This window comes from Stylophora pistillata, chromosome 14 (assembly GCF_964205215.1).
Source record: "Stylophora pistillata chromosome 14, jaStyPist1.2, whole genome shotgun sequence".
NCBI classification, from domain to species: domain Eukaryota; kingdom Metazoa; phylum Cnidaria; class Anthozoa; order Scleractinia; family Pocilloporidae; genus Stylophora; species Stylophora pistillata.
Window position 1 is genome coordinate 4,744,879 of NC_142532.1, and position 25,926 is coordinate 4,770,804.

The 25,926-nt window shown below is 39.4% G+C and overlaps 3 protein-coding genes and 1 non-coding gene across 4 annotated transcripts in view; 3 read left to right on the forward strand and 1 right to left on the reverse strand.

The window, feature by feature from the left end:
* Positions 1–3,242, forward strand: part of LOC111327576 (uncharacterized) — a 4,199-nt gene extending 957 nt beyond the window's left edge. Inside the window, exons 2-3 of the mRNA XM_022931787.2 lie at positions 1,999–2,092; positions 2,815–3,242. Coding sequence (XP_022787522.2) covers positions 1,999–2,092; positions 2,815–3,091 — 371 coding nt within the window. The 3' untranslated portion in view covers positions 3,092–3,242. The remainder of the gene's footprint in view (positions 1–1,998; positions 2,093–2,814) is intronic.
* Positions 3,243–4,833: 1,591 nt separating this feature from the next.
* On the reverse strand, positions 4,834–7,962 carry LOC111327574 (double zinc ribbon and ankyrin repeat-containing protein 1). Its single transcript, XM_022931785.2, has 2 exons — positions 6,414–7,962; positions 4,834–5,939 (listed from the first exon to the last, which is right to left on the reverse strand). The coding sequence occupies exons 1-2, from the start codon at positions 7,825–7,827 to the stop codon at positions 4,972–4,974; spliced, it is 2,382 nt and encodes a 793-aa protein (XP_022787520.2). The 5' UTR covers positions 7,828–7,962; the 3' UTR covers positions 4,834–4,971.
* A 213-nt stretch (positions 7,963–8,175) lies between these two features.
* LOC111327575 (uncharacterized) lies at positions 8,176–9,596 on the forward strand. Its single transcript, XR_015995301.1, has one exon. It is a non-coding gene; the product is annotated as an uncharacterized LOC111327575 (transcript).
* A 2,504-nt stretch (positions 9,597–12,100) lies between these two features.
* On the forward strand, positions 12,101–25,219 carry LOC111327564 (actin-related protein 3-B). The gene is made up of 16 exons (XM_022931774.2): positions 12,101–12,287; positions 14,009–14,064; positions 14,872–14,946; positions 15,155–15,204; positions 16,007–16,048; positions 16,402–16,470; positions 17,580–17,625; positions 18,606–18,655; positions 18,968–19,075; positions 19,549–19,692; positions 20,283–20,393; positions 21,146–21,208; positions 21,515–21,607; positions 22,876–23,001; positions 23,133–23,216; positions 24,167–25,219. Exons 1-16 carry the CDS (start codon positions 12,244–12,246, stop codon positions 24,260–24,262), a joined length of 1,257 nt encoding a protein of 418 aa, XP_022787509.1. The 5' UTR covers positions 12,101–12,243; the 3' UTR covers positions 24,263–25,219.
* The last annotated feature ends 707 nt before the right edge of the window (positions 25,220–25,926 follow it).

The window sequence follows — 25,926 nt, forward strand, 5'->3', positions numbered from 1 at the left end:
CATTATTTTATGGCAGAACTCTGTTAAAAATATATAATCTGAGGATTTTCTTCTTTGTTCAACCCTAGACACCCTTGCGTATCAATGTCCACATTCTCTTAACTCAGATACAATGAAATATATGAAGTTCATATATTTTGAACTGCGGTATTAGATACGTATGATTTATCACTTTCTCGGGTTTATTACGAATCAACTTAACGGCCTGCTCCCAGTTGGCTTGTTAGCGCAATTGGTAGAGCGCTGCACCAGTATCGCAGAGGTCAGTGGTTCGAATCCCGTACAGGCCTGATTTTTTTCAGGTCTGATTTTCGCTTTTGCTTAAATAGCGCTATCTACTGCGAGGATCGTGCATCATACGTATTCTCTTTACTCTTCTCTATATATCCGCTTTGATAATGACCAAGAGAATTGGTTTAACAATCAAAGCTTTTAAGGTCTGCGATCGTTTTCTTTATTCTCATGGTCTCAATGTATAATTCAGCGGTGTTACTGTAAGGAGAAATTCGATGCTAATCAGTCTGTGGGTTTTGAGGTTTAACTTAATTACGCAGCCTGCCACCTTGTCTCCTTCGCAGCCGTTGTTTGGGGTCGTCACGTAACGCCCCCCCCCCCCCCCCACCCCCTTCCTGGGGGAGGGAGCGTTGCGTGACGAGCCCAAACAACGGCTGCGAAGGAGACAACCTGCCACCGACCTGCGAAAAAATTAAGAGTAGTTCAGTTCTCATGAATCAATTGAGTTCATAGGGAGATTTCGCGCGCGGCTGCCATATCTCATCCTGTACTTCTTGAACTGGACTGGATCTGAACCAGGAGAACGCGGAACATTAAACCCTAGATTAGTTAAATGTACTGTTTAGTGAAACACTGACTAATGTTATGAAAGGCGGGCTGGTAAAACGGAAATAACACAAAACGCAGACCAGTACAACGTAGGCTCGCCTTCTGTATTCAATCCTTCGAGGATTCATTTCCTGAGTAGCCGTTGGTAATCGATGAGGGGACAAAGAGGAAAGCTTCTGCCTTGAAAATCAATTTTTCTCAGTTATTTAAAGATTGTTTCTCCTACGGAAGTCTGTTCCAGAGACGTCCACGTGCGGGCCAATGAACTAATGTTTTTTAGTTAAAACATAACAATGGCGGGTAGCTTATAGATTGCTTTTGTCGACTGAAGATATTTTGAAGAGAACGGAAATGGTATTTCTTGAGTGACAATTAACCCAGTGTGCACCCTGTGACATATCGCATCTTACACTTTAATTGTCTTTCTGCACATGTTCCTTCATTTTCTCTCGGCATTTACATCTTTTGATAAATAAAAGGTGGGATGCTGTGTGACGATGGAACGTCTGTCTACTTTCTGTAGATTTTAGACTTAAAGCGAACGTGCGCAGCGGTTTCCACTCAGCCCGTTCCACCTTTCCTCGACCATTTTACTTTCACTTCACTTTTCGCGTTGCAAGAATGCGTAAAAGCTCTTAATTTGTGTAATATTAATGGCGTGTCACGAAGGCTATCCGAAGCGTTGAGCCGCAGAGGCGCGAGAACGAGGTAGGAGCGGCGGAACCGCGAGAGAAATGGGAGGAGAAATGAGAGAAATAAGATCCACTCTACGTTTTCACAGCAACGCCCAAGATATCGAAAGCGCCGACCAAGCAAGCGAATAACTGAAATCAGGAATTAAACACGACTTCGTGCAATCTGAGCTCCCTTAAAACGTCCTTACCAATCATTCTAGGACTTGTAATGTCATTTTATTTGTCAATGGTCAATCGAACGTAAGTTAGCTAAACCCATTTGTCCTCAGAGTAAACTGTGTTTATCTTCATTCGCACTGACGAAGGGCTAACGCTCGAAACGTCAGCTTTTTAACTCTTTACGGTGGCCAATTTACAATTTCAACTTAGTTGATATAACCAAATTACCTTGTTACCCCCACTGACGCAGCCCCACATTTTCTTTAGAAAGTTTCACCCTTCATTCATTTATCTTCCTTAGGTTTACCAGGTGAAATATTGGCCGGAAGCGTGGCAGGTGGATTGACAGTTCTGATTTTAATTGGTTTACTTTTGTTGGCGGTGATTTTAAAACGGTGAGGAATAACTCCTGTTTTGCTACTTATTATTCTTGTTCCTGTTTTCCTCGGGGCCGGTGAGTTCTGCTGTTTGTCCTCCTCCGACTGAGCTGAGGTACTTATTCCAAGAACTCTGCTACACCATTTTTCGTAGAAAGAACGTTATAACTACGGCAGCAACTTTTTTTATATTACTGTTTGATATGGAGACTTTCCTTCGCATTTTCAGTGAATGAGGGATTTCAAGGGTGGGGAGAGGGGGATCTCCGCGATCTTTTCCCAGGAAAGATCAAAGAGGACCTTGTCCCGGTCCAAAGGGTAATAGGCGATGACTTCACACTAAAACCTGACTATCTCAATCTTCGTTAGCCCGGATACACGCTGTTCTTGGACATGCTTCCACTCTCATCGACTCCCGGCTGTGTCTTAATTCTGCCTCTTCACCCTTTTCTAGACTACGAGGATTCCCTCGTTTGTGGCGAAGTCCTTTGCACGATTAAAAAAAATCAGCGAAAGAAAATAATTAATGTTAGCGCGGGGCGTGGGACTTTGAGAGTGACGCCGACTTTAATATTCCATAGTTCCGCGCGGTGCACCAACATAATTTTTTGTTTTCGCTGATTTTTTTTATGACACGCGAGATGGACTTCGCCTCAAAGGAGGACTGCTTGTAGTCTGCTCTTTTTTCCAAAGTAATTTATTTTCCAAACTGACCATCTATCGCTAACATATACTTTCAGTCGAAAAGCTGGCGGATTAGTCGTTGCCCAAAGTAACACAGAAGCCTCTTTCGACAATCTTGGATTCAACGGTGGCCGGAAAATTTCCGAGTATATGGATCTGAGCGAGCTGGAATTAGTCAGAGTCAGAATAACCAACACTGTGAAGAGAAAGATGTCTGCTTTCACCAAAGACAATCAGAAAACTAGTCGAGTGTCCTGTGGTCGGTTGGACCTGGTTGAGGTCCCTGTGAACTCAAACATTGATGATGATATACTTTTGACAGCTTGGGTGTAACAGACAAAGTAGTTTTTGAGGAAGTAAACATTAAATATAGAATCTTTTGCGCGTAAAATTGCTTTATTAGCTTTCTAGAGCAAAGATGAATGACCACAACGGTTTCTGTTTCCTTGGTTCTGTAATTTAGAGCTAAAATAAAAACAGGAAGGCCGCTCAACAACATCCCTCCCATTCTCTTTTTTTCTTCGCATCGAGTCGCGTGGACGCGAATGCGAGGCCAAGGCCAGATCGCGTGCGAGAGAAGGAGCGCAGAAAAATATTTTCGCGCGACTCATTCCTCGCGCTCGTATCGCGTTCTCCCGAGAAAGTAAAGGAAGGCCTTGTTGTGCTTGCTGCGCAAACTGCATGAAGCAAAACTGCGAAAATTTGGATCGGAGTAATAATAATTGTGCGAAAAAGTATCAAATAGTGAAATATCAAGACGACAAGCAGAGGCTTTTTCTTGGTGTTTTCTTTAGAAGCTACCAAACCGCCACAAATTGAACATAACCTCGTTGACTTATGGCTTAATCGAGAAAAATTTTTGTAAGCAAGCTTGTTTCAAATAAATAGGTTAAGTTATAGGGTTTAACACTGATCTCTTTTGAGAATCTCCTTTAGGTTCACCAACGATTAAGCTATGTTCCTGTTTGCAAAAGTTGCCAAATATTTCTCTGCCCTTTAACAGTAAAATCCTTAGAGTTGCCTATTAAATTATGTCTTTAGACAGTACCATATGTGTATCTTTTGAAAAAATTCAAATCTCACAATAAAAAAAAAATGGTACCAAGCTTTGTCCAATTGAAATTTCCTGCTTTCTGGAGTTGAATAAAATTTTACACTACTGGGACTGTTTGAGCAACTCATTAGAGCATGACTGGCCTATTGTTACCTTGGAAACCATAACAACAACAACAACAACAACAAGCCTTTATTTCATCTCGAATTTAAAATAGCAAAAATAACATGCTAATATCTCCAAGAAAATAAATAAATAAATAAAATGAATTAATTGAATTAGATGAATTAGATAAATACATAAGACACAATATATGCAATTAAGTAATTGATACAATAGGATAAACATTTAAACTATTTACAGAATGGACAGCAGTCAGTATCAAATTCAAAATTACGAACAGCCAATTTAAAAGCTCCAACTGTTGGCCTGGTTGTGTTGTGTTGGGTTGGGAAGGGAGTTCCATAGTTTGCTACCATAGTGAGATAAAGAGTGCAGGCCACATGTAGTTGACAGGAGGGATAAAAAGAGAATGTACACCACTAGTACGTAGATTGATGCTGTGGGTTTTTGGACTAAACATATTGGTAATATATTCCGGTGCCAGCCCAATAAGAGATTTGTATACTAATGTAAAGATAAAATGTACACGCCCATTAAATAGTGATGGTTGTCCCGCATGATCAAGTAGTTGCATATAATCACTGTCATTATCATTAAAAACAAATCATAGGCTACATTCATTAATTTTCTCCAACTTCTTTAAATTACATTGACCACAATGGTGCCACACGACAGAGCAGTAATATAAATGTGGCAAAAGATAGGCATTGTATAATTTGGTCTTGGTGTGAGTGTCACTTAGTTTCTCATGCCTTTGCATGACCTGTATCTGATACATGTCCGCAACATGCTCAGTGAAATTGAGATCGTTATCAATAGTAACACCCAGCAATTTCATGCTGTGGACTAAACTAACCACACTACCACCAAGATCATAGGTAGGTATATCCCTGGTATCACCACGACCAGATCACACAATGGTCCCAGAATTCCTTGCATTGGAAACGATCCCTGTCCCTCTCCAAACAAATATGAAATTTTACCATAGCAACAACAGTCTGCAAGCTTACAAACCTACAAGTACACACATTTTGCTTTAAAAATCCTCATCTACAGATCTAGCTTTCTTTGGTTTGGTAAGTTTCTGCAACATCTCATCACCTACACTGGATGTAAACTTCTGTGCAACACTATCAAGTCCACTGGACATGGCCAGATCGTAAGCTGTCTGTCCGGCATCATTTGCAATGTTAGTTCGGGCGCTTAGTCCTAACAGGGTGTCAATACACTTAAGTCCATTTGCACCAAGAAGCACTGCTTCATGTAAGGCAGTATTTCCTTTGGTGATGCCCTTGACATTGATTTTAGCACCAGCATTCACTAATGGTGGTATACTTTCAGCGTGCTTATTCATAGTCGCAAGAATTATAGCAGGAATGCCATCAGAGGATTCACATTCTGGATTTGCCCCCTCGTCAAGAAGTCTTTTCACTTCCTCATCTCTCCCTTCACCCTTTGCACCAATCTCTTTCAGTAGCAACTTGTCCTGTTCACTTGGTTTAGCTTTGTTATTTTCTTTCCCTTTCCGTTTTTGCTTCTTTCCCTTAGCTGTTGTTCTCAAACCATTTTGAGTCTGTTTCCTGCTCCCTCTCAAATCCTCCCTACTCCCTGATTCTGACCTGTACAGATTCAAAGCTCTTAAGCTTGAAGACAGAGCTCTGGATTTCTCTTTCCACAACTCTTTACCATCTCTCCTGGCAAAGGTCACAGTCAATGTGACCTCCTCCCCATTGAGATCTTCATGAATGGTTGCTGAAATAATCTTCCCCAACCGTGGTTCACCTATGGTGGCTCTAAAATCCGGATTATTCTGTGTATGTGCTCGGATGTGTGAACACACATGGTCCATTTGTTGCCGCCAGAATCCTTTCCCAGGACTAACAGCAGCAAGAGCTGGTCTTCGGTCTCTTGAGGCATCAAGGCGACTTCGTTCCAGGGCATCTGACTCCATTTGTGATTGGATGCTAGTTGCTGATTTGTAGAAGAGACCAACAGTAGAAGTTGCTGATGAGAAGAATTAGATAGGTGTTCAACCAAGATAACAACTTCTACCTGATAAGTTTGAATATTCTCCTTACTTGTTTACTGAAGGATGTATGGATATTATAGGGAGAAGTTACATGTCAATCACTTCTAAGAGTTAAAAGGGTTGATTCTCACTATGCCTCTCTACTCAGGAATATAACTGGGTACGTAGCTCCATTTTCTGCCTTTAAAAGCACACACAACCCACAGTTCCTCTAATCGCTCCGACGAAGGGCTAACGCTCGAAATGTCAGCTTTTGTAATCGTTATGGTGGCCAATTTACCATTTCAACTTTGTTGATATATCCAAATTATTTCGTTACCCCCACCGACGCAGCCCCAAACAGTTTCTTTGGAAACTATCAGCCTTTATTCATGGGTACCAGTGAATCTACAGAAATATCAGCAACTACAGATCATGTAATATTATTTCAGATGAAAAATCGTTCTTACCTTTATCTGCTTTTTCTGCTGGAGTTGAAGGGATAGAAACTGGCAACCAAGTTGTATTTTCTGACCTTCCTACTGTTTCACGAATGCTACGCTTTTCAACAACAGTGCCAATCACATTTCCGGGACTCTGACGTGAAACTCTTGGGGGTGGTTCAATACTGCATCCACAGGTATTACAAAACCTAGCAAAGGCATTATTTGAAGCCTGACATTGGGAACAGATCAGAGGACTTTGGTAAGGCTGTGGCTTTGATCCACACCAGTCACAGAAACGAGCATCACTGCTGTTCACTCGAGAACACTTGGAGCAAGACATGAAGCTGCTAACAGAGTCCTTTGGCATTGGAGGAGCACTTGTAGCTGTAAATATTTGTTTTGCATTGTATGGAAGTTTTGCTTCACAGGTGACACAAACTGTCATGTCAGGTGGGTTTCCTGTGCCACATACTGCACACATTAACTTATGTGCCAATTTCTTGGTGGCCTGTGGTTGACGCTGAGGTGAAATGGGTGCTTCACAGATGATGCAGTTCGGTGTGTTTAGTGGTACCATTGAGTTACAAGAGACACACATACCAAGCTGCCCACCCTCAGGAGGGGGGAGCCTTGATGATGGTAGGGGAGGAATAGGTGATCCACATTCAGAACAGAACCTTGCATATGGGTCTGATGGCCTGGGTGCCATACAGTAGATACATTTCAGAAAATCAGTCTGTTGTTGAATCTTACTTGCATGAATTCTGTTCTGTGGCCCTCTTTTCTCCTTCAGTTCACCATCAACTTCTGCAAGAGATTGATCTGGAGTACCTAATGTTGCTTGATTTGAACCAAACCTTGATGTTGTAAATCTTGCTTCACTCCTGGGTTTTCTGTAATCTGACCCTCTAACATTTTCTAAGTCATCTGGAGTTGATGTAAGAAATCGCTTTGATTTAGTCTCAGTCCCCCACGCTTCAGAAGTCTTAAGTTTGGATCCCCCTCTGGCATTCTCAAGAATTTGACCGAACAAAGTTCCTGACGAATCCCTTAAATTTTCAGTCGACGAGGAAATGCTTTGCTGAAGCTCAGAGACATTGCCTTCACCATCTAAACCTTCTCTTTCTTCTGGTTCTTCAACCATGAATGTCTTGGTTACTATGGAGCTCTCTCTTGTACCATCACTCGAGGTTGCCATCGCTTTCACGGTCCGCTTTCCAGGACCCAAAACAAATGGTCTGTTATATTTATAGGTGCATTTGATGCCTATTTGTTTAAATGGTTCGGGTTTCATCCCGTTGATCGTGTAATATATCAGAGTGTCTGGTGTCTCTGAACGAAGCTCGATGGGAGTGTGGGTGTCTATAAGGTTTTTTCTTCCTCCCACTGGAAGCCTTAACGGCATAATACTGGGAACTCTGATCATTCCCGCTGTCATTTTTGAAGGTTTTTCGACGCCAGTCAAACTGTTCTTCTATAGATTTCCTTCTTGATTTTGTACCAGATATGACTACACGTCTCAGTTAAACTTATCTGCGAGATCTGGACCAAATGTTTCTTTCTAAAGAGATTTCAAGGTCCCTTCAAGTGATAGCGTTCAAAAATACTTGTTTGTCCTTTTGGCCGCCATTTTTCAAGCTATCCCACAATGCTCGTCGCGATGGACATGATACATAGCTTTCATTTCTATAGCAACAGGGATCAATGATCATACGGCCATGTTGAATAGAAGTTGTTGTGAAATTGTTGAAAAAGTTTTCTTATCATAGGATAAACAACGCCGATGTACACTTGAAATGGTGAAAAAAGGATTGTTTAACAAGTTTAAGCTATGGAGAGGTTTTAAAAGAGGCTGACAGAAAGGCAAAAAGGCTTGTAGCAAACAAAATTATTTTGATTGACAAAGTCTCTAGGGGCTCTTCGTCAAAGTTGAATGAGCGAAATTGAACTTAAAATGTCTTCTTCTGCCAGAAATAGTTATAGTCCAGCGATGGATAAAGCATGGTTTCACGATACAAAGACTGGCTGCGAAAAACAAGCGCATTATTTTGTGCAGATACGCAAACTTCAAGATGAATTGATCCACCGCGAACAACACAACTTGATCAACGCGATGGAACGTTTGAAACAACTGACTTACCCTCGCAAACGGCCTGTGATTCGAAACTTCGACATTGATGCATTATCGAATCCTGCATCTATTCGAAAATTTCCCGCGAGAAACTTAAACTTGAGGAAGGAGGCCAAGCACAGATCTGTACAAGCAAAAGAACAGCCAGATCTGAACCCTGTTTCTGGGAAGCCACTGATCAAGAAAACAGACATCAAGAAACCTGATGGCTCGGCTTATCGTCATTTCTTTGCAATGCCACCACTCCTCAATGACAGAGACATAGCAAAGATTGTACATAATGCGAACAATGCTTTTCCTTCTGAACCTTCGACTTACTTGCTTCAACCGCATTTACCATCTATTCCCAATGTAGGACGAAAAACAGCCTTCGTGGCTGACAATAGGATGAAACTTCTGACTCTAGCCGAATCAGAGTTTTGTGAAGACGGTGAGGGTAGCGTCATTGCAATGAGGAAACATCTGCATACAAGAAAATCACAAAGAAGGAAAAAAAGTTCAAAATCCACACCACATGTTAGTGATAATGTTCCCATTGAAAACACAACAAAGAGAGGAAATGTTTTGTGTTTTGACGTTGACCCAAATGATACCAGTCTATTTTCTCACTGTCTTGAAGAGAAGAAAGAAGAAGAAGAGGCATTTGAAACCACTCCTCTGCCTCCACCAAACTCAAGGCCAATTACATCAAAATCAAAAGTAAGTTATGTTTTGAAAAGTGAACGAGCAAAGAGAGTTAACAAAGCTGACACTTTGAAGAGTGACTTAGAGGTAGTTTGTCATGAAGATTCAAAAAGTCAAGATGCTGTGGAAGGATTAGCAAGTGCAAACAATGAAGTTCTGGTCAAAATGCCTGATGTGGTTATAGAATCATGATACTAATGAATCTGATACGAAAAATTCAGAGGCCAAGGACCTACTGTACAATCAGATTTAGTTGGAAATGGCTCTGATGAAGTTATCAATATTGTACAGCCTGTTGTAACAATCACTAATCAACCTGTACCAGCTGACAATAACAAGACAGAGGAAGGACTCTGACAGGATCAAAGGGTTCTTCTCATTTTCTTACAACATATTTTGTTTGTAAATTGTTTTAAAACAGTCACATCCCGGGAGTCATTCTTTAACCATGAAACTTCCTTTCACTACATGAAGTTAGTATTTAATTGACATGTGAAACTGTACGCTGCTCCAGAACAGACAAACTCATTTCAGCTAGTGGGTGTCATCAAAATAAATTACCTTTCACTCCTTAACTCTGAGGGGTGATGAAAACAGAATTTCTCCTTATAATTCCAATACAGTTTCAAGCAGAAGGGTGTTGAGAAGATAGAAACATATCAATTAGCAGATATAATTAATTTAAATTTAATTTAATTTATTAGATTTGCCAAGAGACAGGGACACCGCAACAGCTTGCGCCAATTACAGCTGGCCCAGAAAACCCACCCATCCCACCCCAGGGGAGGACATCCATCACACCCCAGGGGAGGACATCCATCACACAGTAATCTCATGTGTGGGAAATTAACATCTCCTGAAGACTAGAATAGCTAACCAATTCTTGATTTTTATAGAAAGGTAGCAAATTCTTCTCAATTATTTTAAGGCCTTGAGTGTTGGTCCAGCCGGGGCTCGAACCCTCGACCTCCCACAAAACAGTCCAGATATTGTCTGAGTTAACACCAAATTCTCTGAGTTAAAATTAATGATGGAGAATTATATATTTAACTGTATAACAGGCAGTATAGAGAATTGAAATTAAGATCTAAGGGGTGAAAGGCTTCAAGATCTTGTGTTAGTTTAAGACTCTATCTTGATGAGAAAAAACTCTATGTAAAGAAAGGGTCCTAGCAGCTGAGTGACACTACATGACTTCCCCTTTCCCATCCAAAGACATGCAAAAATATGTAAAAAAAAAAATTAGGAATTGAAATGGTTCAGTAATTAAAACTTACAATATTCACAGTACTCTTCGTTTAGATATTAATAATGAAATTTTGAGTTGTATAACTTTTCCTTGGATCACCATCCTTCAATAAAAGGGCTTGTTTAAAGGACAAAAGAGTCTCAAAAGGACAAAAGTGTCTCAAAAGAGTCTGAAATTCTCTTTTAAGCATGTCTGCAGCTTTTTCAATGAAGTATGTGTAAGATCCAGATTATATATATGTATTTGTGAATAGTATTTATTTTGGAAAATAGATCAGATTGAAAATATATATCATTTGGTTTAGTGTACCGGTCTCCCTAATAGTATAAACTCATGATACCAGCAATATTTGTACGTAGATATCTGGGGCGGATCCAGGGGTGGTTTGGTCGAACCCCCTAAATTTTCCCTCAGAACACTGGAAATCATGTTTCCGAAGACCTAATTTTCAAAATCTTAGATCCCTCAGAAGGGGAACAATTCTCCGAACCCCCCTCCAAACCCCCCTTAACTAAATCCTGGATCTGCCCCAGGATATTAAACACCTATAGGGTGATCAAGGGTTTTTATAACACAACCAAAGTAAAGCACACGCTCTGATTGGTCAATTTAGCATTCCCCATTTGCTCATGTGTGTACGCTGCTGATGTGAGCAAATGCAAAGACTATTTTTGCGCATGTGCTTGTTTTTTCTGGTCACGTAAGATTTGTTAAATAAAAGGGAACTCTTTAGCTACAATGTATCAATGTTATGTTATAAAACAAATGGTAAACACAACAGCGTACACTATTGAGTTATGGATGCACTTGGGAGGTTTGCTAAGCACTCAAGAAGCTAGAGTCACTCTCGGCTATCGCCTCGAGCGACTCTTACGCTTCTTTCGTGCTTAGCAACCCCTCGCATGCATCCATAACTCAATAGTGTACGTTCTGATGTTTACCATTTGTTAATTAGAAAGAAAAGTAGGTGCTTGACTGTTGAAGAAAGTTGTTTAGAAAGAGGAGAAAAAGAGCTCAAGCTACTGAAATTAATCCTTCGCAGTCAGATCAAAATGCATATTCTCGATACTGTTCTCTATAGGTATATTTCCTTACATGGTATCAAGGATCAATTAATCCAGTTTCTTTAGTCTATGATCATTTCCTTTATTCCTGTGGTTATGACCTTGATGTCATTCTGTGGTGATGTTGTAAGAAGAAAGTAAATGCGAGTCTCTCAAGGGTCAAAGCCACAGACTTCTGAATTGTAGCTGCAAGATTCCTCATTCTACCATACTGAACAAGCATCCTCTTCATGCATTTTGTCTGTTTCATCCCTGAGAATTTGAAATAGAAGACTTGCTGTTTACAATGTAACATTTGAACAAGGACAGAAATGAAATTTAAGCTAAGTTCATTTTTCTCAATGTACCAAAAATATCGAGAATGTGCAGAATTTTCTGGAGCACCTTTACGGCAAAACTCTCATATTTGTTAGTTTTGCATTTGATTTTAGCAGAGTTCATAGAGGGAACTATTAACTCTGATTTTAGCTTGTCCGAATATAGATTGGAAAGCTCCCACAAGGCATTAGAAGAGAGCAATATACCCCGTACCCACCCCTTCTAATAGCCATTTCCGCCACCACACCTCCGATCTGTCCCACAATGCTACTGGACGCACAGTGGGCAGGTCGCCATCTTGGTTTTGCAGAGGCTTCCGCGATTTCCTCCACGGAGTAAGTTTTGCTACTTTCGTTAATTCGTCTGCCGGAGCTCTTTTATTTTTGGAGGGATTCAGCGAAGAAAAAGATGACGGGACGTCAACCTGCCTGTGTCATCGACAATGGAACGGGGTTAGTGAAAATAGACGCAGTTAAATCTGTGTATGTAATCATCATGTAAAGCCGAACTATTTCCTGCTGAAAAATTGACATCGCTGTTGTTTTTTTCGATACTCGGTGTTTTTTGTTCTCTAAAGTTTAGTTCGAGGCTACCCTATCCCGTTTCGATCGCTTGGTGTAAACAACATTAACTTTGTGAAATCTTTGTTTCTACTGATAAATTCCTTTTTGGGTTGAGTTGATCAGTGGTTGAAACTGACTGCAGAGATGTAGTGTTAAATGTGTGACTTTAATTTATTTTTTTTAGTGGAATCATCGCAAACAGATAGTAACACCTCTTCTTGCTTTTGATTAAGTCTTGTCAACCATGGAATGATCGAGTTAAAGTAGTCTACAACAAACATACACAAATAACCAAACGCGAACAGGGCCTAGCTAAGAGAGAAAAAGTTTTAAGGCCTTCAGAGCGTGCTGTAAACGAATAAATGAAAGTATAAATGAGAAAGCCTAAGGGCAGAAAATGAAAATATCATTTACAACTGTACCAGTCTGGTGATAAATAGGCAGCCAGCTCTATTTGGTATGGCACTCGTCCTTTTAATGCTGATACAGTTTTCTTGTCTAAACTTTCATTCACTTCTGGATGATACTGGATCAGTTTTTCCCTAAACCATACCATAAAGAGTGCAAGAGATACTTACATGTGGCATAGATAAAGATGTTGTAAATCCAGTCAGTGTCCTGTCAGGCTAATGTGCTTTGGAAGCCCACATGATTTCATTCTTACTATATAGACCAGTTGGGTGGGACCTTTATAGTAGCTATCAGGGTTGTTTTAAGGCAAGTAATAGGTGTATTTATTACACGACTCAGGCAGTCAGAGGGCCAATAACTAAAATCAACCAATCAAAATGCTCTATTGCCGGTCAATATTTTCTCAGTATTGGACTGGGCACTATCCCGAATGGTCCCGAATGATACTGCACTTGTGTCCCTTTGATCTTCAGTTGTATAATAAATCTCTTATTAACTAAGCTTGCTCGGGACCGTACTGGAAGAATATCGGCCCTTGGTCTTTTTCGTACGGACCTCGTTGCGCTCGGTCTGTACTGTCTAGACCTCGGGCCAATATTCTCCCAATCAGGCCCTCGCGCCTGGTTAATAAGATATATGTTCTGAACAGAGGAGGTAGATGAATCAAATTATGCTTGCGTACCCAGCATTGGCTGTTTCAAGGCAAAATGATCTTCTGGAGGAGCATGCTCCCCCAGAAAATTTGAAACTTTGAGACATGATTTCTAGCACTCTTTGACATAATAATATCAGTAATTTTTTTAACAGGGTATAGTTAAAAAAATAACCCATTTTCTCTCTTTAATCACAATTCACGAAGTAGCCAGCACAAAATGGTCTGATAGCCAACAGGTTTCTGCCACTCACTAGCTTCTAATGACAACCTTGAGTTACCGAGGGTGGGATGATTGCAAGGCTTTAAGGCCACTCGTGGCATGGAAAACTTACGTTTTGGAAAGTAACCTTCAAAAGCCTTTCAGTCAGTAAGATGAATAAAAAAGTGGGAAAGCAAAGATCAGCAGGGATTTTCTTTATCATACCTTCACTTTTCTGCTTTTTTTGCTGGGCATGATAAGCTGAGTGGCTGGAAGGAGCTTTTTCGAAAAGGTGCGCCAGTAGCAACCAAACAATTCCAGGTTACCTTCCTCTTCATTTTTCAGGTACACAAAAATGGGATTTGCTGGAAACACAGAGCCCCAATATATATTGCCAACAGGTAACTATCTGATGAGATTTCTTTGTACCTTAAAAAACACAAATCTGGACCGGGTTGTCTAATGTTGGTTTAAAATAACCCAGAGTTTAGTGTGGAATCTGATTTCAGATCTGAAAGCTTTAAAAGAAAATTTGGTATAATTTGTCTTTTGACTACAATGCTCTGACTGCAATGCTCTGAACTACAATGACTCTGAATCTACAATGCTCTGAATCCAACACACAATTAAGAGTTTTTTAGGTTATATTATGTTATCTTTTACCCTCAAACTCTAAAGATCTAACAAGTAACTCTTACCTCTAGCTCCCTTTCATTTCCTTGTGAATTAGGCAGGAGAATTCGATTTTGCATCAGGATAACACCCTCAGCTGATGAAGTTATTTTTCTTAGGACCTGTTTGTGCAATAAACTTTGGAATCACAAGGAGAAATTTTATGTGAATCAGCTGAGGAAGTTTAAGATTCTCATGCTTAGAGCCTGAAACTTAAATTACAGTTCTTGGTTATAAATAAAAATGGTAATAATGGTTTATTGGAAAACCAATGTCGCAGTCATTAGACTGAATTAAACTGGTAATGCTATGAAATATCAAATGAAAAATTAAGAATTTCTAATTGAAGCCATAATGAAGGATTTTTTAAAACGATCGGTACAATAGCAGGGCTTTTTTTTTTTTTTTTTTTTTTACTAAAGAGTCTGGTATTTCTTAATAGGTATCTTGTGTTAATGTTGAAAGCATTTACAAAGTTATTGATTAAAAGTGTTGTGTTGTAATATTTATTACTCTTTTTACCTTTATTTCCTCAGCTATTGCCATAAAGGAATCAGCGAAAGTTGGAGATCAAGCGCAGCGAAGAGCTGCCAAGGGTATTGACGATTTAGGTAAATAATGATTTGATATTAATCACTATTAAAGGTATTGCACATTATGGCAACACCAACTATGTCAAAAACAACAGCAGTTCTGTGATGATTTTAAAGGGGGGAAAGAGCAAGTGTTTATAAATATATCTACCTAGGTTAGTTTTGTACACACACAGTAAGCACTAAATTTGAATTGAGAACTTTGAAACTCTGCTTTTGCTCCTAGATTTTCACATTGGTGATGAAGCAATAGATAAACCTGGCTATGCAACAAAGGTTGGTGCAAACAGTTGATTTTATTACACAATTTCTGATGTGCACCATTTTAAAAGCTAGTTTGAGTGTTTTGTCCATTTGTCAAGGCAGTTCAAGTGTGGAAAAGACAAGTGTCCTATTATACTTAAAGTCCCTAACTGAACCTGCTTTTAGAAAGCAATATAAAATATTTCTTCTTTCCAATCAATGATATTAGATGTCACAACATGCCCTCTGATTAAGATATGCTTCAGTCAGTTTGATATTTGCGGTAGATTATTCTAATAATGTGCCTCTTAATTTTAATTTAAGGGATATAAATCTTGGTTTCTTTTTTTGTTCTGATTATATTTCAAGCATGACAGTGGCTAACTCAAAAGCCATGGCTCCTCTTTGGTCACTGTGCACATCCTCCTTAGATTTTCTTTGTATTAATCTTTAAATAATATTTTAATAGTACATTTCTGTGATTATATATTCTGTGTGTAACATTAATTCATATGAATAGTGCAAATAAAGTTGAACTTGAGGTTCAAGTCAACTTTTGAACAAAGACAACTTTCAGACATGATTTGATGCTACTGTGGTTTAAAGATTTAATGAATGTAACCGTAGTTACAATTCATCGACCCAATGTTTCAACACTCCTGTCCTAGTTCCTTCATCAGGGGTGATCTGATCACCTATTTATACCTTGTCAGAAAAAAGGGCAGCTAATTAGTGAGCATATAAAAGGGCCTCTTGTTGCAACAACCGGGTACACATTTACTTTGAAGACCAGTGGATTAAAATGAACCCCATGTTGTTTCTTTTTTCTCTTCAGTGGCCCATAAGGCATGCTATCGTGGAAGACTGGGACTTAATGGTATGTAACTGCAGTATTTTAAGCTTGTAGTGTCATTTTTTCTCAACCTTAAATGTATTTTTTTGTGTCCTTTTTTACAAAAATCAGAGTTAAATCGAAATTTTTGACTCATAAAGCTTCCAGAATTTATCCTAGTTTCTGAAATGCAGAGCAAGTTAGAGTTTCTGTTACTCCTCTTGATTGCGATACAAGCCCATTGCAGTTTACATGTGTACCCTTCAGTTCTTACTGGTAGGCATTTATTAGGGTTGTAGCTGAAGAATTAGGCTGCTGAATGGAATTTCAAGTTAATTTACCACCTCTCTTATTGTTTGATAGAATGTCTTACTTTCTGAACATTTTCTTGTGTTTAGGAACGATTCTGGGAGCATTGTATATTCAAATACCTGCGAGCTGAACCAGAAGATCATTATTTCCTTCTTGTGAGTATATGTTTAGAAGGACTGGGAACTAGTTTGACCATGAGGTCAGATGACCACCATGTTGTTTTCTCTTATTGATGTAGCTTGTTATTTTCGTTAAATTAAATGACTTAAATTTGTGAAGAATTGTTTTGCTTTGAACCTGGAACTCATTCAGGAGAACAGTATATGATGCAGTTTAAAAGAAATTTCAGGTCATAATGGTTTCACACCAGTTTGATATGTATTTCCTTTTGTTTGAGATACATCATCATGATTCTTAAACACAGTAAAACAGAAATAAAAAGGGTCTAAAGTCGTTTTTTACCTACAGTGGAGGTTAAAAGTCTTGAGACACTTAAAATGCAACATTACTAAAATTGAGTCCTTCCCCACTATTCCTCCCTCCCCCCCCTAAAAATATTGAATTTTGCACACTTAGTAAACTTTGTGTGAAGGTGGTGACTGTTTGGTTTTACCAACTGTAAGAAGGGGAAAGGGAAGTTCTTTGTACTGTATATGCCTGAATTGGCTTAAAGTGGTCTTTTGTATTTCAATTTGGATATAAGATATAAGATATGTTTTCAATAACTGCCCTCTGAAGACTGGGCCGAGTTGTTCAAAGCTGGGTTAAGATAACCCAGGGTTAGGGTAGAATCTGATTTAGGATATCAAAGCTTTAAATGAAAACTCAGTACAATGACTTTTGTCTGCAATTTGATGATTGGTTGCTCTCAAAAGGATAGAGACAGTTATTGTAAAAGGCTCTTGAATAGAGAAATAAAGAAACCTGGGTTAAAATTTAACCCTGGAGTAGCACCAATTGGCCTTCAAACAACTAGGCCCTGGTCTCTATCTTTCCTTGAGCATTGAATTCTTTCTAAACTACAACGTACTGTACATGCCTTGTCTTTGGGGTAAAGGTCCTAACAGTAAAGGTGGTTGCAAAAGAGGGGTCTTGAAGGCAGTAATAGCAGCTGTGCTTGTTCTGTGTTCTTGTCCTCTGATGGATGTCATTCCAAATGTTGTAGATAATGATGTGGATGACGATACTGATAATGATAACATTAAAAATAATGATGTGCAGTAATTGCCTCCTTTGACAGAGTTGTGGTAATTTTCTCTTTCAGACTGAACCACCTTTAAACACACCCGAAAACAGAGAGTACACTGCAGGTGTGATACTTATTTCATTCAAGTTTTCAACTATATATTACATTTGTTGTGGAAAAATCTCAGTTGTACTATTATAATAATTGCTTGCATGTGAACTTGTACTCTGCTTTCTGCCTGCTCTGCATTTTGAATGATATCATAATTTTTAATTCTGTGAACTCAGTGCTACAAGTCAAACAATACCTCCCGCCCTTCCCTAAAGTTCTTGCTAAGGTTTTTCATTGGAGGTGTAATGGGACATTCTGTGCATGATACATATTGTAAGCATCGGATCGAGAGCACGTGGTTTTAAGAATGAATCTAGTTTTCGGTGTATGTGTTCTGTATGTTAATCGGCTACTCAATTGAAACAGTTAAACTACTCAGGAATTGTCTATATCTCCCTGTGTGGCAATTATTACAGAGGTAAAAAAAAAAAAAAATAGCAGGTAACTTTGTCACCTTCCCCCATATTGGGTATATGTGGACACTATGTTGTCAACTGACGTTTCCCAATGAATGCTGGTCCCTTTTTTGCTGTGAGAAAAAGGGAAAGGAAACATGGTGGAGGTCATTTCTCAAGGTGACTGCAAGGGATGAATTTGATTAAAACAAGGAGGTTTTCTTCAATACATGATGTATTTTCAAACTAGTAAAATGTGATGTATTGCCATTGTTTTTAGGAAATACTTATTGATCCCTCCAGTAGTGTTCTCCTTTTTCAAGTGGTAAAAAGTAAAGTCTACCCCTTGTCCTATCTCTTATTGCCTTCCAAAATTGCTTGGAATCCTTGAAGACTCGACAGTTAAAAGGATTTTTCTACCAGTTTAAAAATTTTTTTTACCTTTCTTGCTTAAGATAAGGGAGAACTCTGCTTCTGGAAAGTGTCGACAAACAAATTTGCTGTTGTTAGAAAGCTCTTAGAGAATGGCAAGAAGGCTTGCAATATTAACCGACTTCCCTGCAGTTGTTTTTTAAAATATTGTTAATTTTTTTTTCAGAAATTATGTTTGAGTCATTTAACATCCCAGGCTTGTACATAGCTGTTCAGGTAGGAATCTGTTTCTTCATCCACTTAAAAAAAAAGCGGGCTTTGGTGTTTTTCACATCCATGCCCTCTAGATGCTAGTTGAGTGCCACTATTAAATTGGCTATAAAGCCACATGTTGGAAGGAAGCCAAGGTGGCAACCATATCAGAACTTTTAGTTGCCAGGGATAAAATGTCAGCAGCTTTGGTCTGATATCAGTCACAACTGCTATCTTTGAGGAGGCTTGACTGTGATTTTAAAAAAAAAAGAGCAGGGGACATGATTTCCTTGTTCTGTTTTGACTGTCCGTTTTTTTTTTTTTGTCTTTTGACAGGCTGTGTTGGCTCTAGCTGCATCATGGACATCTCGTCAAGTTGGAGACAGAACACTCACCGGTACAGTGATTGATTCAGGAGATGGTGTCACTCATGTTATTCCAGTTGTAAGAAAAAAAATCTTATACTTCACTTACTTGCTATGCTTAATTTAATATATGGTTAATGCGATGGACTCAGGGTGGAAAGGAGGCTGGTTTTGTGGTGTGTTCTTGGACAAGACACTTTACTCTCACAGTGCCCTTCTCCACCCAGGAGTTTAAATGGATAGCAGCAAATTGTCTGGGAAACCTGATAAAATAGTGGGAGAGGGGAGGGAGGGGGACCTTATGTTAGACTGGCATCCTATCCAGTAGTAACTCCTAGTTTCTTCATTGTATGAAAAACGGGATAGACTGCTGCAGGATGGGCCACCTGGCTGGAGTGCAGACTAATTTTTTTTTTCATTGTGCAGCCATTTGGTCCCACTATTTTAACTTCCCGGCATTTATGTGGGTGTTTAGCTAGGAGTAAGTGATTTAATTTTGAAGTCTTCTGTGTTTTTTTTTTATATTTATTTATTTATTTTTTTTGTATCCAGGCTGAAGGCTATGTCATTGGCAGCTGCATAAAACACATCCCCATTGCCGGTCGCGATATCACCTTCTTCGTTCAGCAGCTTCTCCGTGAACGTGAAGTTGGAATACCACCAGAGCAGTCAATGGAGACTGCTAAAACCATCAAAGTAACCAACTTTTTATATCTACTGAAGTTCAAGAAGGTTAAAATGTCATCGACACATTGATCCTATTTGGAGGAATTTCATAGAAGGGTTAAGTGAGGAGAAATAGTTCGAAGAAATGAATATAGAAGGTTTTATCAACTGAGTTGATAATGTTAATTGGCCACCGCAAAGAGTTTCAAAGCCGATGTTTTGAGTGTTAGCCCTTTGGCAAAGGGTAAGGAGACTCTCTAACTGGCATAATGTCTGAGTCTGAGATCAGAAGTTATCCCATCGATAAAACTCAGCTAACCCTTTACACCCTAACATCAGCATGCATATTCTCCATACTGTTCTCTATACATTTCCTAAGGTGTTGACAAGGAGAATTTGTTTAACAATCAAGAGCCCCTTTACTTGGCGATCATTTTCTTCGTGCTTTCACCTAAATGTTTAATTCAGCAGTGAAGAAAATGGCAGCGTGCGTATGGAACGACGATGGGTTTTTGAGCAGAATTTTTGCTCACTGCCGACTGTTATGCTTCCATTTTGTTTTTCCTTTTCTATTATCACTTTGTGATCCAAGGTTTACTCTCGTTTGTTTCGCTTTAAAGGAACGCTGGGGATACATCTGCCCAGACATTGCAAAAGAATTTGCTAAGTATGAAGCTGAACCAGCCAAGTGGATCAAGAAATATGAGAGTGTGAATGCTATCACCAAGAAGGTAGGAAAAATTTAATCTTCTGCTTTATTACTTAAGTGCTACGCACAAGACCTCTGACCGCGGTCTGTTTAGCCATTAGCCCTTTACAACACCCGTGAGTGTCCAAGACGGAATGTCTCCTTGCGTTATTGATACAAGATCAAACATGCAAGTCCGTGACGAGAATCAAGAAAAATATGATTATCAATCAGGGGATTATTAGTTGATCCAGTACTAAATTCTCAGAACTAAAATCGTTAGAAATGTATGGCAAACATTACGGAGAATCACTAATTAGATCTAGGGAGTGAAAGGGTTAAGCGGGTTCTGGTGTTTGGGTTTCGCCTCACGGCACGTCTGTCTACTACACCATTGGCAAGCGCTTCTAGAAAAAGTTATAGAAAAAGTTATAGAAACCCCTGTGGCGCATCCATCCCCCGCTTAACACAACAACAGTCAACTGATGACAAGTCAGGGTTAATGTTGGGTTAGGGGAGGGGTGGGTACTCAGTTGCTCAGATATGTCAACTTGTTAACTAGTGCAAAGCAGCCCACTTTTATTTCCTATAAATCATTCTAAGCAAAGCTGCAAAACTACAGAACAAAAGTTTATCTTTCAAACCGGCACTCAGTCCCCACGGTATTAACGAACGCTTTTCATTCAACTAATTTATAACTTAGTGAAGCCCCTACGCAACGGTTCACCAGATATGTTTAGTTTTGACTTTTGTGACATTGTTCTTATGTTGGATTTTTTTATGACTTCTGCACAGCCTTTCTCAGTAGATGTGGGGTATGAACGATTTTTGGGCCCGGAAATTTTCTTCCACCCGGAGGTAAGGCTGAAGACTGCATTATTTTTTCCATTATTAAGTCTAAGGGAATTTTTGTTTTAAGGGAAAAAGCCCCTCAAAATGTGCCCATCAAAGTAATTTTTTTTGGAACTTTACTTGTGAATTTGTTGATTAGTTTTGACATCATAGCTTCAAGTTTTGAAATAGATGGTAAACGAGAAAGTACATGTAATGTTCTTGCATGGTGCGAAACGATACGTGAAGAAAAACCTCTCGCGAGAGGTTCTGAGTTTCGATGTCTTTGATTATGGCTTTTGGTTTAGGTAATAATTTGTTGTTCTGCTCTAGTTCTCTAACCCAGATTTCACCACCCCTCTGTCAGAGGTTGTAGACAACGTCATCCAGAACTGTCCAATTGATGTCCGTAGACCTCTTTACAAGGTGAGTACAAGGGATACAGTTGGAGATAGGAAGCGGACGACGTAGTTGCTTTGTGGTTTGTTCTTCGCCCTTTAACTTCCAAGATCTGATTTTTAATTTTCTCTTCTGGCTGCTACAAATGTCCTTGTAAATTAGTTACGAGAAATTTACGTTAGATCAAGATAATAACTTTAACCTGATAAGTTTGAGTATTCTCATCACCTGTTTGCTGGATAATGTATGGATATTATAAGGAGAAGTTACACGTTGATCGCTTCTGGGAGTTAAAGGGTAAACGTTTCCACTTCCATCAGTGACTTTCTACTTGAAAATGTATCGATGCTGCGAGGAGAAATGCCTGTAGGTTGTCCCTGGGAGTGAGTGGTTTATGCGAATACAATTTCTGTGGGGTCAGATGAGCCTGCACTAAATTGCGACAGAAAATCTACCCTAAAAAAGTTAAGTGCATCCACAAAAAGACCAAAAAAAAATTAAGAATCTCACGTCTGTAACGCAACCCTAGCTTTCATACGCGCGCCAAATTTTCTGGTTTCCAGTCCTTTTCAAGGAGTGCGACTTTGTAATCTGCTTTTGTTAGCAGTAGCGAAAACAGTCTGGTAGCGGTAACGGAAGCGGCAATCGAATGAATTTGGAAACAATTTGAATTCTACTATCAAATTGCATTTGTGAGCACCCCTTGTTTTAAAAAGAGTCGCGAAATTGCTTTAGTGCGGGATGTTCCTTGCTCGGCAAATTTTCAGGTGTAGATTCGCCGAAAAAAAAATATTCAGGTTGAGATCTAATTTGCTGACAGGTCTTAACAGTGCTTTCCTTCCAGGCCCTTTTATACTTCTCCACCAGTAAATAGCCTGCTACCAGATATTGATTTCGGTTCTACAAAATTAAAAGCATTATTGTATGGTTTTGCCGTAATTTCAATTTCGTCAGCCAAAGTTACACACACGAATCACTTTTTTTCAAAACTTGTGGTAATTAGACTAAATGAAATGAGCCTCAAACCTAGCCATTATAGCTTACCACCACTTGCTTAAGTATTCCTATGGTTTGTCAACTTCCACTCTTCCTACTTAAACCATCAAAGTGGTCAGTAGTACACGTGGGCACCATGGACACAGCCAATCAGGAAAGAGTGTCGTACCACGTGGTACCAATCATATGGCTGGATAGGCATCCAAGATGGCATTTGATTTTCCGCCATTTTGTTGCCTCTTTTAACTTGCCTAATTTCGATTGTGATTTTTTTTCTTTTCTTTTTGTGCTGTCCAAAGAATATCGTGTTGTCTGGCGGTTCAACCATGTTTCGTGACTTTGGTCGCCGTCTTCAGCGTGATATCAAACGTGCAGTGGACGCTCGACTGAAACTCAGTGAGCAGCTAAGCGGAGGACGCATCAAGGTAATTACATGTACAACGTTGTCTGGTTTTAGCAGAGCGCACTTGTCTTTCTGTGATTTTATTTTGTCCCAGTCAACTCACGCGTCAACACGCAATGTGAGCTTACTAATGCATATATGATCTTTTTTAAGCCGAAACCAATTGAAACTCAAGTTATCACTCATCACATGCAACGCTATGCTGTCTGGTTTGGAGGAAGTATGCTGGCTTCTACGGTACGTGACTTAAGGATTAATTCTAAACAATTTGTCGTGGAACAATCTTGTCAACATACGTAAACTGCACCACATGAAAGAACTGCTTAGCACAGTTTCTTTAGAAACAAACCCCTTTTCTTCATTAGCGTGCACGGGTCGTGACGTAACCCCTTTAAACCTAACGAAAAAAAATGTCTAGTGTGTGACATTCTAATCATTTGAATCGTCAGTTTTAAAGGGGCTGCGTCACTAGTCGTGCATGCTTATGAAGAAAGGGGGTTTGTCTCTAAAGAAGGTGTGGTGCTGGGTCGGTGGGTGAGAACGACAAAGTAATTTTGGTTTTATCAACTGAGTTGATAATGTAACGGCCACCATAAAGAGTTTCAAAGATGACGTTTTGAGCGATCGCCCTTTGTCAGAGCGAAGGGCTAACGCTCAGAACGTCATTTATGAAACTCTTTCCGGTGGCCAATGTACATAATCAACTAATTTTTAAAAACCAAAATTACCATTTTTATGAAGAACCGAGGAAATTGCCGTCGAGTTTTATTTTTGTTTGTTTAATCATGGGACGTTGCGAATGATATTTTTGGATGTTGTTATAGAGTGAATATCATACCAACACGTCGATGGTATGATATTATGGCCTCTTGATTTTTTCATGATTATTATGAACGAAGCTGCCCTCTCTGAACGCCTGTTAGGTTTGTGTTCTGTTGATTTGCCAATAATACGCGACGGTTTCATCAACAGACTTGAAGGGTGTCACGAAAACTTACACCCCAGTCCCCCGAAAAACTCAGACCCCTGAAACGCGCGAGAGCTTCATCAACAGACTTAAAGGATGTCACGAAAGCTTAGATCCCAGTCTCCCGAAATACCCAGACGCCCGGGTGTCTCCGAAACTCGGACTTAATACTATACACCATTTAAGTTTCTTATTTATTTTACTTTCCTCTTCATTACAGCCGGAATTCTATACAGTATGCCACACAAAGGCGGACTATGACGAGCATGGACCCAGCATTTGTCGTCACAATCCCGTGTTTGGCGCCATGTCTTGAGAAAAAAGCTTCATTTCTTAGGTCACTTTTAGATTCCGACGAAATACACTTTGATCTTTGCAAGATAATTGTCAAATAGAAACTTTTAACCAATCGTATGCTGAGAGTAATCGTTATTCTTTGGTCGGCGGTAGGTTACCTTGAAGACCAGCCGCTGAATTCAGGTACTGAAGGCTCTTAGTTAAAGGTTGAGCTTTGACTGAAAGAGTCAGCAGTTTTCTTTGTAAGTTTAGAAATTAAGCGTACCGCTAAAGATTGTAACAAATGATTCTATTGTTTTTTTTTTTTTGTTTTCATGAGTGACACAAAGTTCATTTTCTTCAAAATATTATACGTTTCTGAATTTTGTTGATGGTAATAGCATTTTGAAACATTTTCATAGCGAGTGTCAATCAGAAAAGGAATTTCGCGACATCCAGAACTGCGTAGTGGAAATACTTTGTAAAGTTAAGTGCGTTGATTTTGTAAGAAGAAGAAGAACTCGGATAGTTGGTGATTTTCGTGTAGCTAAAGAGTTAGCCTGACTTAACTTATGTTTTAAAATTGCAACAGAAGACCACTTTTTCGAGCTTTCAAAGAAGTTGAAAGCTTATTAAAGGTTGACTTCCATTTAGACGTACTATAGCGGTACAAAAAATTCGTTTCTTAAATAGACTTGATTTGACTTCATAAAATTTCTTTTCGTTTTTGCGAGCAAGGGATCTTTGTTTGTACTGGAAATGCAGCCTTTCACCTGTTGTAGCACTTAAGCGCGAACGGGCCAGCCTTTTTGGCCAACCAAATGTGATTCAGAGAATTGGCAAAGTCATTTTCCAACTCGATGTTGTATCGTTTGGTCAACCTTAATATTTCCACGCTTTGTATGTTAAACAGATTTTCTTGGATTACGTATCGCCACAGCGAACGGTGTATTGAAACATATTTTGAAAAATAAAATTCCATTGTTATAGAATCAAATTTTATTATCTCGTACGCTCGAAGAGAGTCTATAGAGTAAGAAATAACATAGCAAGTTCTAATACGTGGCAGATAGGCCAAAACTTTTTCTGCCTTACTTTGGAAGTTAACTTCAAAGGTAAAGGTAAAGGTCTCTATTTCTCTAAACAACATACGTGTTTAGTTACAATTTTTTAAGGTTGAAATCAAACAGGCGCCTCTGGCAGCCGTGTTTAGTCCGTAGCGATTTCACCTACCCACCCAACCCACCCCAGGGAGGACATCCAGCACACAGTAATCTCGTGTGTGGGAAATTAACGTCTCCTACCCCAACCCTGCAGGAAACGGGACCTCCATTTATTCGTCCCTATCCGAGAAGACTAGAATATCTAACCATTTCTTGATGTTAAAGAAAGGAAGCATATTCTTCTCAATTAATTTTAAGACCCTGAGTGTTGGTTCGGCCGGTATTGAACTCTCGACCTCCCGCACAGCAGTCCGGCGCTCTCCCAATTGAGCTAACCAGGCGGCGGATCTACTTATTGCTTCTTGTTAATGTTAAATAGATATGATTTGGATATATCAACAAAGTTGAAGTGGTAAATTGGCCACCGTAACGATTACAAAAGCTGACGTTTCGACCGTTAGCCCTTCATCGGAGCGAATAGATATGCATTGAGCGCTTTTCGACTGATTTTCGTAAACCCTAAACCACAGAAATAATAGCG

What these genes read in the sequence shown, in the direction of transcription:
- LOC111327574 (XM_022931785.2), bottom strand. Translation starts at nt 7,827, where the DNA reads ATGACAGCGGGAATGATCAGAGTTCCCAGTATTATGCCGTTAAGGCTT. An exon ending in AGCAGAAAAAGCAGATAAAG is followed by an intron (nt 5,940 to 6,413) that starts GTAAGAACGATT and finishes TCTTCTCATCAG; the next exon opens with CAACTTCTACTGTTGGTCTC.
- LOC111327564 (XM_022931774.2), top strand. Translation starts at nt 12,244, where the DNA reads ATGACGGGACGTCAACCTGCCTGTGTCATCGACAATGGAACGGG. An exon ending in CAAGGGTATTGACGATTTAG is followed by an intron (nt 14,947 to 15,154) that starts GTAAATAATGAT and finishes TTTTGCTCCTAG; the next exon opens with ATTTTCACATTGGTGATGAA. An exon ending in TGAATGCTATCACCAAGAAG is followed by an intron (nt 20,394 to 21,145) that starts GTAGGAAAAATT and finishes ACTTCTGCACAG; the next exon opens with CCTTTCTCAGTAGATGTGGG.